The sequence below is a fragment of the Heteronotia binoei genome, chromosome 8 (genome assembly GCF_032191835.1).
Source record: "Heteronotia binoei isolate CCM8104 ecotype False Entrance Well chromosome 8, APGP_CSIRO_Hbin_v1, whole genome shotgun sequence".
NCBI classification, from domain to species: Eukaryota; Metazoa; Chordata; class Lepidosauria; order Squamata; family Gekkonidae; genus Heteronotia; species Heteronotia binoei.
The window spans coordinates 75,569,845-75,584,095 of record NC_083230.1 but is presented as its reverse complement, the minus strand read 5'-3'; the positions used below and the strand labels follow the sequence as shown (position 1 = coordinate 75,584,095).

The following is a 14,251-nucleotide window of genomic DNA, read 5'->3' as shown; positions in this document are numbered from 1 at the left end:
GCCTGCAATGCTCGGGGGGAGGGGGTTCCATTCCCCCTCCTACTTCCTTGCAGGGTCCATGCTCGGTGTGACTCCTGGGCCTGGGTCTCTGTCTGTCAACAGTGGGCCCAGTTGCATGCCCAGTGCAGCTCCCAGGATATATGGCCACCACTGGGGCAGAGTGGGTTTTGGTCTGTGTGGCTGACAGGCACCGCTGCTGGACCCAGCATGGAGCTCAGACCTGTGCTGCCACTGTTGCTAGACCCAATGTGGCTCCCCAGTGCCGCTGCCAACCACTGAAGTGTGTTCACTGAGCTTCTGCAGAGAATTCTACGTTACTTTTGGGGGGATTGAAACCCCTGCATGTATTTTTTTCAACATTTTTTGAACATTTCAGATTTTTCAGCAAACCTGGGGAGTCCCCCATGTTTGCTGAAAATTCTGTTTAGCATCCATGTGGCCCTGCATGGATTTAGGTATCCGCAGGCTAGGGGGGGCACTTGTTGCTGGCTAATAGTATATAGATAAACATGAAAGATGAGGAGCAGATTGCAGCAGCCCCTCCATCTATTTTCAGTTAGAGATGTATCAAAAATAGGCTAGGGCAAAGTTGGTCTACTTGCTGATGTAGCACTAAAAAAAAGTAAACGAAAAATCGATAGGATCAAACCACATTCAATCACTTTTTAGACACTGGAGGCAAATTTTGTCAGAGGAGATTGTTCTCAGAACAATCCATTTCCTACTGCTTGGCAATGATTACATGGGTGGAATTTGAAGAATTGAGCAGTGACTCACAAAAACTCATGTCCTGCCACAAATTTTGTGCTACTGGACTCTTGCTGTTTTCTGCTGCTACAGACAGATTAACATGACTACCTATCTTGATCTAAAGGGTAGAATTATGAGAGATGCTTAATTATATCATTTATTCCTCAGTGTTTTTTCTTTTACAGAGACTGTGGTTCCTAGCCTACTGCTGGGATTGCTAGTCTATCCAGCAAAATGAAGAATAAGAAATCCACAGAGTAAAATACTGCAATGTAAGAGTTCTTAGTTACATAATATATAAATAGGTCTCTAGAAAAGCTAGTGATCCATCAAAAGGTTAAGAGCTGATGTGGTTCTTTTTCTGTCACAGAGAATGTTAATTAATGGATTATTCCAACATCAGGCCCCAGATTAAGCTAAATTCTTCCTGGCATTGTTTTCAGGCCTGTTTAACTACTGTTAAAAAACTGTGGCACAGGAAGTCTTTCTTAGTTGCTGGTAAAGTCCTTAGATGCTCTTTTACATGCAGTTGCTACATTGGCATGCTTCTATGATCATACAAAATGACTCCAATGTTATTGAGAGCAAATCTTTTGGCAACCTAGGCATCAGAAGAGGGAAATATCCAACCTCCACTGTGAACCCACCAGCAACTTAGAATGAATTAGGAATAGTAGATAAGATTTTGTATAGTTCCTGAAACCATCAGCTGAAGACCTTTCACACTGATTCCTTGGGTTGCCAGCCTCCATGTTGGGCCTGGAGATCTCCCGCTTTTACAACTGATCTCCAGCTGGCGGAGATTAGCTCCTTTGGAAAAAATGGCTTTTTTTATACCATGCTGAGGCCCCTTCCCTCCCCAAACCCTGCCTTCTCCTGGATCCACCCCCAAAGGTATTTTCCAACATAGACCTGGCAACCCTAGATCACTACCAGAAAAAAGATCTCGGACACTCAGGAGTACAAAACAGGAGTACAAAACATCTCATTCTGGAGAAAAATGTGATTAATATTAGCTGTGGAGAAGAAAACTGGTTAAGAATGTCAGAAGAAGTGAATATGAGAGCAAAAATATAGAAATAATATGCAGGAAATGTATAAATTATTTTAGTAAAGTTTAATCAAGATTTGAAGTAAATAATTAGAAATACTTGCAATAATTTATACTAGTTTGTTTATCTTGCAAAATCCCAGTACAGCCATAACAATCTGTAAGGAGCGATATAATACTGTCCTGGGCAGACAGGAAGGATGGTGCATCACATCTGAACACTGAACCCAGTACAGCAATGGGGATTTCCCATTGATTACTCATTCTCTGCTTCTGATGTGGTGTAGCAATTAAAATGTTGGACTTGGACCAGAACGATCTGTTTCTGATTCCTGCTCTGATCATGGAACGCACTGGAAGACCCTGGGCCAGTCATTTTCTCTCAGCCTAACTTATTTCACAAATCATTGTTAGGACAAAAATGGACCAGAGAATCATCATCATCAATCATCATTTATTGGACTTGTTTAATCGCCCATCCCAGCCAAGGCCCTGGCTCTGGGTGATGTACAACAGATAATACAATTCAATAAAATTCCAATTAAAACATTTCAAAAAGTTGAGCCAAAAAACTCTAAAAACCCATGATGGCTCCCACTAGTTAAGTTCTCCTTCCGAATTATCATAGCAGATGGGGAGGAAGGGAGTAAAATTTCTGAAGCAGGGAGACAAAAAAGGAAGGAAAGGTGCCAAAAAAGGAAGGAAAGGTACTCCCTTCCTCCCCATCTGCTATGATAATTCGGAAGGAGAACTTAACTAGTGGGAGCTGTCCTTAATCAAAAGCCTGGTGGAACAGCTCTGCCTTACAAGCCCTATGGAATTGCATAAGGTCTCACATGGCCCACAGATTACTACTACTTGGCTAGGGACATAGTGGAGAAAATGGTTCCACAGATACAGTGGTCCCAGAACATTCAAGGCCTTAAAGGTCAAAACCAAGACTTTGAATCTGATTCAGTACTTAACTGGAAGCCAATGTAGCTGGTGCAGCACAGGTTGTATATGTGCCGTTTGTGGCATTCCCAACAGGACTCACGCCACCACATTCTGAACCTATTGGAGTTTATGGGTCAGTCTCAAGGGTAGGCCAGCGTAGAGTGAGTTACAGTAGTCTAGTCCGGCATTGACTGTTGCATGGATTACAGTAGTCAAGTCCAAACGGCACAGGAGGGAAACTAATTGCCAGGCATTGCACAGATGAAAAAAATGCCACCTATGCATAACCTGGGCCTCCATTGTGAGAGAGGCATCCAGTGTCACGCACAGGCTTTTGACAGATGGTGCCACTGTTAGTGGTGTGTTGTCAAGTGCTGGCAATCTGCACTCCAGCTTCAGCCCCATTCAGCCACAGAACCTCTGTCTTTGATGGGTTCAGCTTCAATCTGCTCTTCCTTAGCCAGCCCACCACAGTTTCTTGGCCCTTGGCCAGGTTTTGTGGAACATTGGCCAACCAGTCACCCAGTAAGAGATATATTGGGGTGTCATCTGCATACTGATGACACTCAAGCCCAAAATTCCATGCCAGTAGGGCAAGGGGGTGCATATAGATGTTAAACAACATCAGAGAAAGGAGTGCCCCTTGAGGAGCCCCACATACAAGGGAGAATGGGCACCTCCTCATCCTGTGCTACCCTCTGTTTCCAACTGTGGAGAAAGGAGGAAGGCCACTGAAGGGCTACCCCATGTACCACATCCACTTCAGTCACTTACAAATGCTGTCTTACAACTATAATGTTATATTTCCAGAGATGCTTTTCTACCTGACTCCAAAGATGACTTGAAGAAGAGTACAGATCCCCGAGACAAAGAAGATAGTGCTGATCAGATGACTCTGGGTCAGGATATCATGCTCCAGGCAAAGCCCTCTGGAGAGGATTAGAGGAATGGCAACAAGACCTCCGAGCGCCGTCAGATAGTGCTAACAACCAGAGGAAGAAAAACAGTCTGGGGAAAGAGCTCTTTGTTCATCCAGTATAACAGTCACCATACTTATAGTAAAATAAACTCCCTAAACAACCATATATTTGGAAAGTCAAGACCACACCAATAAACAACACTAATTCTGTGCTTTCTTAGTTTTCCATTACAGGCCTAGATTAGACCCAGAACTGGACCAACCCATATCAACCAGTAACAGCTGCCCGTGATGGATATGACACTCTGTAATATGCATCTGTGTTCTTTCTCTTTATTGAAAGCAGTGCACATTTGCACAAACTACAGTTCAGATCCCCTTTCCCAATTACCCCTCAGCTTGGCACACTGTACACAAAATCTTCAACCTCTACTAAATTTTTCACTTGTCCCAGATTCTCACAATGGACCACTACATATTTCTGGTGATTTCTGCATCACAGTGCAGATTCCAAGGCACAAATTTGTCATAAGATTCCTAATGAGGCAGCAGAAGGGAGCCCTTTCTTCTCCTTTCCCTAGCTGGAGTAACTCAAAGCTGTTGTAATGCAATGGTGTGTGGGCTGTGTGGGCTGGGTCACTTTCATGCTTTTATAGAGTTATATTTGGAGTCTGAGGGTTTCATGCAGTTTTGGGGGCTCTCCCTTAAACTCCCTGCCCCCCAGTAGCCTCTGATTATGCCCTATGTTGCCATTGATTTCAATGGCCCATAGGGTATAATGGTGGGATAGTGGCACCCTCTTTGGATGGCTTCCAATATACCCTATTTTGCCATTGATTTCAATGGCCCATAAGGTATAATTGGGCCGTATATTCAGAAATAGCCTTATATCTCCCATATATATGGCTATTCTGAATACCGGTATTCGGAAATATACTGTATTCTGAATATTTTGGCCCCATATATTTCCAAATCTGATTAATTCCGAATTTATTTATTTTTTTTGCACACCCCTAGTGCAGACCCAGCTGCCTTATCCACCTTAGATGGTAAAATGCGGATTTGGCAGTGGCTGCTACCTAGGCCTCCATTGTCAGCTGTATTTGACACAGTCTACCTATATTGAACCTTCCATCCTCATGGCAATAAAGCCCTTTGTCAAATGACTAGACAAAAATGCAGCCATACTTGTGTACTTCCCATGTGAAAACAAGTGCTATCTGGAACTGATTCTGAAGACACCTCCAGACTGTTTAGTTTGATCAGCATTTGCAGGTTTCAGAAACAGGGAAGAGTTATTTTCTTACCCAAAGCCTACAGCAGATGTGTTTAATCCTGAACACATCTTCAAAATGCAGAGAAATCTTATATGGAGTCCTGTGTTTCTGCATAGGCCTCGCTGTCAAATGAAGAATTACTAAACCTGTTTCTGGAGCATACAGTTCAGACTGCTGGTAGGGGTACACGTGCATATTCTTCCAAACAAAAGACAGCTGAAATTCTGTCTTCTATACAGGTGGGTAGCTGCGTTGGTTTGAAGCAACAGAACAAAGTTTGAGACCAGTGGCACCTTTAAGACCAATGAAGTTTTATTCAAAGTATAAGCTTTTGTGTGCAAGCACATTTCAGATACCAACAATAGTTTGTATCTGAAGAAGTATTTAACAGAAGTGGCTGGGAAGGTGTCTTTGAAAAGCTACTTTAATCAGTTGATAATGATTGCTGTTAGAAGAAGGACCTGAGAAACCTGAAAAGTCTATCATAGATGGGGATCTTTCTGCTGATAGACATTTGGTTTTATTTTTAAAAAATTAGAAAAAAAGGCAAAGGTAAAAGGTAGTCTCCTGTGCAAGCACCAGTTGTTTCTGACTCTGGGGTGACATCCCATCACAATGTTTTCATGGCAGACTTTTTATGGAGTGGAAAACGTTGTGAAAGCAACGTCACCCCAGAGTTGGAAACGACTGGTGCTTGCATAGGGGACCTTTCCTTCCTTGCCATTGCCTTCCCCAGTCATCTACACTTTCCTTTCAGCAAGGTGGGTACTCATTTTACCAACCTCGGAAGGATGGAAGGCTGAGTCAACCTTGAGCTGGCTAACTGAACCCAGCTTCTGCCAGGATCGAACTCAAGTCCTGAGCTAGGGTTGCCAAGTCCAATTCAAGACATATCTGGGGACTTTGGGGGTGGAGCCATGAACAAGGGTGTGACAAGCATAACTGAACTCCAAGGGAGTTCTGGCCATCACATTTAAAGGGACAGCACATCTTTTTAAATGCCTTTCTTCCAGAGGAAATAATGAAGGATAGGGGCACCATCTTTTGGGGCTCATAGAATTGGACCCCCTGGTCCAATCGTTTTGAAACTTGGGGGGTATTTGGGGGAGAGGTACTAGATGCTATACTAAACATTTGGTGCCTCTACCTCAAAAAATAGCCCCCCAGAGCCCCCAATACCCACAGATCAATTCCCCATTATTCCCTACGGGAATTGTTCTCCATAGGGAATAATAGAGTGCCCAGTAGACATTTCCCTCCCCCCCATGCTTTCTAATGAGGGGGGAGGGCCTCCAAACAAGGGGATCCCCTGCTCCCTCCCTCTCTCTCTAACCCAAATACTTACTGGGTCTTGTTCCTTCAGAACTGTACTTGCTCTGAAAACGAAACCAAAAGAAAGGGAGAGGCCATTCTCCCACGAAACTATTACTGACCCTTTCCCATGAAGCCCTTCCTGTTTCCTGCTTACTGCTCAACCTTAAAGGCACACACTTTAAAAACGGACCTGCAGGAGCTCTAAAACTACATGGTGACTGTGGGGGGCAGGGCTTCCCCCGCCGGCCAGCTGGGTGGGGGCGGGGGGAAGCCTGTAAAAACAGGGGATCCCCCGCTGGGACCTGGGGATTGGGAAGCCTATCCTGAGCAGAGAACTCGGACTGCAGTACTGCAGCTTCACCACTCTGCACCACGGGGCTCTTGTTAAAAAGAAAGAAAGAAAAAAAGAACTTCTCCCTAATTCTACGAAATACATTTCTCTGACTCATTATTTATTCTCAGCTATATTTTTGTTAACTCTGTCACATACTTAGACAAAGGCAATGGCAAACCACCTCTGTTCATCTTGTGCCTTGAAAACCCCATGAGAGGCTGGCCATGAATTGGTTGCAACTTGACAGCACTTAATTATTATCTGTCACACATTAAACTCACACCAAGTACCCCAAAATGCCTCACCTGAATCCCCAAGAAGATGCAGAGGTACCAAGGTGGAATATCTGTGACCGAGTAGGCAAGGTTGCTGCTAAGACGATTCTGATTCTGCTTTTCTTCACAGCCTGGAACTGTGGTGTCAGCATCAGTAAAGTTACAGTAATGCCCTCCGTCATCAATCTTCAGGAGGCAAGACAGCACATTCCAGTTAGTATTTGAATGGGAGTATAGGGCACCACAGTTCATTTCCTGAGGAACTTTTTATAAATCCTACATATATTATTTACAAGTGCTCAGTTCCTTATGTTACTTATGTTGCTATTTATTTAATTAATTATTTAAATAAATATATATGGCACCTCTCTAGAGATCAGCTTGTGGTATATGACAAGGTAATAAACAGTACAATAAAATTACAAAAGCAACAGCCATACAAATTATCAATACTGAATTGAGGCATTACTCCACAAGCCATCAACAGCCCCCAGGTTAGAAACAAAAAAACAAAAAACCCCTTCTGTTAAAAGCCTGGCCAACTGAAAATATTTCAGCTAGGTACTACCACTCAGCCTAATCTTTGCTTGCAACTAATCACATACTTACCTAGGAATAATTCCTACTACGGAACTTTACATTAATGTCAAGATTAACATATTATGGTAGACGAAGAATGAATTTTGGTAATAACGAAGTTATTGAGACATGGGATTTATAATGCATTAGAATGTGTTGTTCTTGGGTAAACTACAACCTTATGCTATTTTATCATTGTTACAATTCGAAATTCTGAATGAGAATGCAAATATGAATTAACACTTTGAGGACAGTAACCGATAAATATCTAGTAACTCTCAGTCCTTTTAGCTCTTGCATTAAAAAAAATAAGGAGCAAGTATTTTCTGCTGTTCAAGATCTGTGAATCAATGAACTTCTAAAGATATAACAGGAAAAGGAAAGGAAATATCTAGTAACTAAATCAGTGGCAGATAAAATATTTGAGAAATTAAATAGTTTTCAAAACATTGCTTCAATTCCTATGGCTTGGAAATGTTTTACTTTAGCATATTATCTATGATGGTTCTCTTCTACATATATGAAAGTGTATATTGTATTGTAAAGATGCAACATAATCTAATATCATTGCAGCTATATTTTCCTTAAACTATTACTACTATCTAGGAAGTGAGGAACCAGAAATGTTTTGTTCAAGAAAATGGATACATATGTTTTGGATTGAAATGTGAAGTTCAATAACTGGGTAACTTTTCCCTCTTTTCCCTCCTAATCCCCCCCCCCCCCCCCTTCTGATGGACAAAGCATCTGCTGGTTGAGAACTGTTTGCTGTAGTAATCTATAGAGGTCACATGATGTGTACTTGTTTATCTGCTGAATAATAGGAAAATGGTTAAATCAATATATTTGTTATTTTCATGATATAATAAAGAGTTTGAATGGAAATAGGCCCTCCCCACCTCTGTGTTAGACATGGATGGGCAGATGTACATATACATGGGGATCTTGCTGTTGTGTCTGCTTTGGCCATCAATGGATATAAAAGAGTGCCGGGTGGTAGAAGGAATCAGCAAGAGGTATATGAATAACACATAGATTGCACTGTTTTATCAGCTACCCAAAACTTTAACGTGTTAAAGAAAGTATATACCGGTAGTTTCACTGGGGTACCAGCGAAATTTCAAGTGCTAGAAAGGATTTTCTTTTTAAGTACAGAAGTTAAATGGCAATGGAACAATTAATAGTGAAATAATATGTATAAATTGTATATATTTTTTTAATTTAAAGGGATTAGTAGTGCAATCCTGAGTAAAGTTACTCCCTCCTAAGCACACTGACTTCAAGGGACTTAGGAGGGAACAACTCTGCTTAGGATTGCACTGTAAAATAGACAGCATATGCAAAAAATGACTATTTAATATGAAGCATAAACACTTTAGAACTAGTTTTAGTACCTCAGTAAAAATTAGTTCTACAGTAAATCCACAAGACTTGCTTTATCACAAACACAGTTCACACTATGCCTTCCTTTATTCCTCTTAGCTACTTCATGAAACAGGCAGTTGATTTAAAAAGTAAATACCAACTTACTATGAAATTGGGGTTGTCAAGCCCGTTGGGGTCTTTATCAGATGGAGGCATCTCTGCTTCAAAGTTTCTTCAGTGACTTCTGTAAAACAGCAGAGAAAATGGAAAGAGATTTCCAATAAAAACCTCATGCTTCAAATCCTGAATGAGCTGCAGCAGCGGAGAATGCAAAAAAGCCTGGCCGCTGGGAGCCAAAATTCATTTTCAGCCATTCATATGAGAAGTACTGCAAAGGAATTTCCTCTGTACAAGCATGTCGGAATAACTCTCTCCAGTCAATTACAGAGGATCATGTGGGCGAAACAGCATGTTGTGCACGAGATCTGCAACTGCGTCTCCTGTTTTAATTTTTATATAGGGTTACCAACTCTGGGTTAGGGAATTTCTGGAGATTTGGGGGTGGAGCATGAGTACATAGAAGTCTAATTCTATTCAATGGGGCTTACTCCTGGGAAAGTGCTGTTAGGATTACAACCTGAGTATACTACAACAAGACAATTAAAATGCACAATTCCTCTTAATTTTTAAAATTTATTCTGAGCATTTGCTTGTTTGCATAATGTATTCTGGTTTTGTTGGTCATGGCAAGGGCAAGAGTACCGAAACTCCACACCAACCAACATCAATGTTTTTTAGCTACCTCTCCAGTTCCTACAGTTTCTCATACACATGTCTTTGCATACACAAGGGTTCTGAAAGATAGAGAGAGAACGCTACTCTGAGATTCTTATTATATTTACTCCTGAGCCCATCGCTCATATTTTGCTTTTTTCTGCGCTCTTGCAGAATCATGATATACACACAGTCCTGCCTAATAATAATAATAATAAATAATTATCATATGGCATTGTGTGTAGTATAGCCAGGAGATCCAAAGATTGTCTGGCAGCCTTAAGTTCTAGCTCATGAGTGGCCAACGGTAGCTCTCCAGATGTTTTTTGCCTACAACTCCCATCAGCCCCAGCCAGCATGGCCAATGGCTGGGGCTGATGGGAGTTGTAGGCAAAAAAATCTGGAGTGCTACCGTTGGCCACCCCTGTAACCTAGCTCATTAGCATCATGCACCACTAGATGGTGAGTTAGACTTATTTTGGAGGCTGAGAGAGTTCTGCAAGAACTGTGACTGACCCAAGATCACCCAGCTGGCTTCATATGGAGGAGTGGAGAATAAAACCTGGTTCTCCAGGTTACAGTCTGTCACTCTTAACTACTGCACCATGCCCGCCTGTAATACACATTACTGTCAAGTTAATAAGCTTGTATAAATAAATTGTTGATATATAATCACTAAGCAATGTGGATCGCCAAACAAAATTATTCACCCATGTTTCACTTAGCCAGCCATGCTGTCACAGAACTGACACTATCCTTTCTCGTACTCCAGCTACTCACTGATACATACACTAGAAGCCATAAATTCTCTGGTTATTATTCTTGGCTAGAGAACTGAAGGGCCCCTTCAGCCAGTGAATCATACAGATGAGAAATAAAGCAAAGAGGGAACAATTGGGGGGAGGAGGTAGGGAGGTAGCTGTGAATTTCCTGCATTGTGCAAGAGGTTAGACTAGATTACCCTGCCTGGAAGTCCCTTCCAACGCAATGATTCTATGAATAAAAAATAAATTTGCATCAGCAGCCATAACCAACTAACCCATAGTAAAACTGGTTAGACAGATTACAAAACCCACTCATGGCAACACCAGAAGCAATGCTTCACCCAAATATTGACATTATTTTCCAGGAAGTGTTTTAGTTGCTTAGATTAAACAGTATTGCAGAAAATGGTAGATAAACTTCATGGCCATACATTCTCATGATGAACTCTCCTAATTCAGTCACTACTTTGGAGTGCATAGATGATTTCAGGACATTTTAAGACTGCCAGACATCTAGAGATCCAACTCGCTTTTGCTGGTTTGGCAATTTCTGGAAACCAAACATCTCATAGTTTCAACATGCATTGATGTATCTGGACATGTGTAAAAATACTTGTTCTATCCTTTTAAACTGTACTGTCCCACAAATTGCACTTGTATCTAACTGTATCTAATTGTTAGAGATGCTAATACCTGCTGAGCCTTTAGTTATTTTGCAAGAAAGAAGTCTATTGTATGGTGAAAAACGCATCAATGTCACCGGACTATGCAGATATTACAAGCACCCTCTTTGGACTAGCAGACAGCAATCCAGGCACTGGCACTCCTTTGCATCACAAAGTTGGCACCAGACCACTCCAATAGAAAATTTGCCAACTGACTCCTACACAACAATCATTATATCCCGCATTTATTCTGTGCATCTCAAAACACAGGTGGGCTTTGTGACACTGGGATTCCAACTCATAACCTCTGGAGGGTTAGGGCAGAAGCACAACCTGAGAGCAAAAGGGAAAGCAGATACTATGGATAATTACTCAGAACATGAGTTTCTAAACTTCCTAGGAAAATTGATGTATGATAAAAGGGAAGAGGAAGACAGAAAAGAGAAAGGATTGGGTACTTGGAGAGGTTGATACTACTCACCTGTTTTGCCTCTGCCAATACAGAGGTCTCTGGAAGGTCTTTAAAGAAGGTGTTGCAGAGCCTTTGATGATGGATGAGCCTCTGAGATCCTGGAGGGGAGTGTCTGACCCAAACTTCCAAGACCTTGGAGAAAGTCTAGCAGGAGGTTTCCTAGGATAGTAATCAAAGGAAACCTGGTGTAAGGAAGAAAGTGGTAGAGGCTAAAATTGTTTTAGAGATCTTTTCTACCAGTCTTATTTGCTGGATTAATGTGTTTTGGTATATTACCCATACACCTGTATACTGGAATTTCCTCATGTTTCTCTAAGTTGCAGTAAGTCACTACTAAATGGCAAGCTCAAAGAACCCACTGATACTCTAAGCTACACTGCTGGAAGAGAACACATGCATGTAAAACATCTCTTCCCCGACACATAATGGATATTGAGCATTTACTTGAATGATGGGGCAAACTCAGCCCCTAAGAGCTGTCAGAGAATCAACAACTACAGGATTCTTATTAGAAAGCATTCAAGCCTGAATAAAGCTACAGGAACACAGGTAGCAGAAAATTCATCTGTGAAGTTCATCTGATGCCTAACATTGAAAATATAAGCCTAATTGACACATCATATGGCTAAAAGCATTGCTGAAGTGATGTCACTCATTAATCATTACGTGCTGCAGAACAACCCTTCCCAACCCGTGGGCCTGCCCATTCCCCCATGACAGCAGCAAAGGCGGGGGGGACACTCCCTAGAGCAGGGGAGTCATACATGCGGCCCGGGGGCTGAATTAGGCCCCCCGGAGGGCTCCTATCAGCCCCTCAAGCAACATCTGCTTCCTTTCCCCTCTCTCTTGCTTCCTTCTGCATCATACCTTGCTTTGCCAGGCTTCCTCAATTGCACAGAAGCTACAGAACAAAGTCTCTATTTTCTCCATGGGCCAAGGCTCCTACCTTGGGGAGGAAGGGGGTGGGGAGGGAGAGCTTGCTTTGCCAGGGTCTCTCGATTGCACAGCAGAGCTACTGAGCCAAGCCTCTCTTCCTTCTATTGGCTGAGGCTCCTCCCCCTTCTAGTCCTCTAGGGAAGGAAGGAAACAGCCAGAGCTTCCTTTGCCCAGTTCACTGGATCACACAGACAGATACAAAGAAAGTACCTTTAAGTCCAATGACTGCTAATGGTTTAAGCATGTTTGATTTTAAGTTTTAAAAAAATCTTTGTTTTTGTCTGAGTTCTTTATGAAGTTTATTATATCTCTGCTACCTGGCATTACATTTTATGGCAGACACTGCTCAGCCCAACAAGGTCTTATTTATGTCAGATCCAACCCTCCTAACAAATGAGTTTGACATCCCTGCCTTAGAGAGTTGTGAGAGCCACTTAAAAGAAACAGCAGTCAAATAAATGTTTTGGAGTTAAAATATCCCACTGTGAATGCTGCAGCCCAACCTCAGTAATCTCCAACCAGATGATGCCATTAACCTATGAATTTAGTTCTGATGCATCACTGACATTTTAAAGATGAATTACTGAAGGATGGTGCATGTGTGCAGGCGTAAAGTGTCATCAAGTCACAGCCAACTTATGGCAACCCTGTAGGGTTTTCAAGGCAGGAGACCAACAGAAGTGGTTTGCCATTGCCTGCCTCTGCATAGTGATCTTGGACTTCCTAGGTGGTTTCCCATCCAAATACTAACCAGGGCTGACCCTCCTTAGTGTTCAAGATCTGATGAGATCAGGCTCGCCTGGGCCACTTGGGTCAGGGCACTAGAAAGACTAGAGATGCATGATGTTTCCCTAGATTTAATAAAAAGATCCCCTTGACAGACATAACATGAGGAACGATAGCATTTGCAACACTTCTTGATTGCATTACCACTTCCAAAGGTTGTGTTTGGTCGTCATGAAGCAGCCACTGTATTTAAATGCTTGGCAGGTTGCACCATGGAAGTCCACGGAGAGTACATCACTGCATATAGTGACGATATATCATTGTGTTAAGGCTTACAAGAAAAGATAACCTGCAGTATTTGAAAGCAATATGTTGTGATTGTTGCACAAGGCAAGATTAACAGGCTGCTCAAAAAAGTGATATATAGAGTCCAAACAGAATCATTGATCTAGGTCACAGTTTTAGGGGATATTATACAATCTTTGGAGAAAAAGCACAGGCTTTATCTGAATGGCCACTCCCCTAAATCTAAAAGCAAATCTAGCATTAATAGTTATTGTAGATACTCAGAAGTGTTTGTCCATAAAGGTGCATCAATGATTAATATCCTGCAAAAATAACCACCTACTTAGATAATCTAGTAGTCACAATGTAGCCCCACCTATAGGGTCTGGTCACCCACATGCTTTGTGGGTGTAGCCAGGCTGCACAATGGCTTAGGCAACCCTCAATAACACTTTACACCTGTGACACTGCCATACTTTGAAAACCTTGTGCCAGGCTCAGCACAAGGTTTCTGCACAAAATGGAGTCTGCACTTTGATCAAGCTGCCCTACCTCCCAAACATGCTGTGATCCTGAGGTACAGAACATACCAGAGTTAAGCAAGCCAAGATATGCATAAAATCTCTTTATCTCTGACTGCTACATCTTCGAGCATGGGTGCCAACACACCTAACTAATCTTATAATTCCTTTCAGTTTCCGTGAAACACGCAGATCAAGAAAAGTCTTTCCACTTGAGTTTCCATTCTCTCAACTCTTTTGTCTGTCAATATTACTCCAGTATTTCTTATCAATATCTCAAACTCCAATTCCTGATTCCCCCTGCTTCC

The 14,251-nt window shown here is 42.0% G+C and overlaps 1 protein-coding gene across 1 annotated transcript in view; it reads right to left on the bottom strand.

Annotated features, from left to right (window-relative positions):
- The window catches only part of LOC132576266 (solute carrier family 23 member 1-like), a 33,570-nt gene extending 24,340 nt beyond the window's left edge, over positions 1-9,230 (bottom strand). The window contains exons 1-3 of the mRNA XM_060245268.1: positions 8,966-9,230; positions 6,887-7,042; positions 3,562-3,719 (exon numbers count right to left, since the gene is read on the bottom strand). Coding sequence (XP_060101251.1) covers positions 3,562-3,719; positions 6,887-7,042; positions 8,966-9,016 — 365 coding nt within the window. The 5' untranslated portion in view covers positions 9,017-9,230. The remainder of the gene's footprint in view (positions 1-3,561; positions 3,720-6,886; positions 7,043-8,965) is intronic.
- Positions 9,231-14,251: the final 5,021 nt, after the last annotated feature.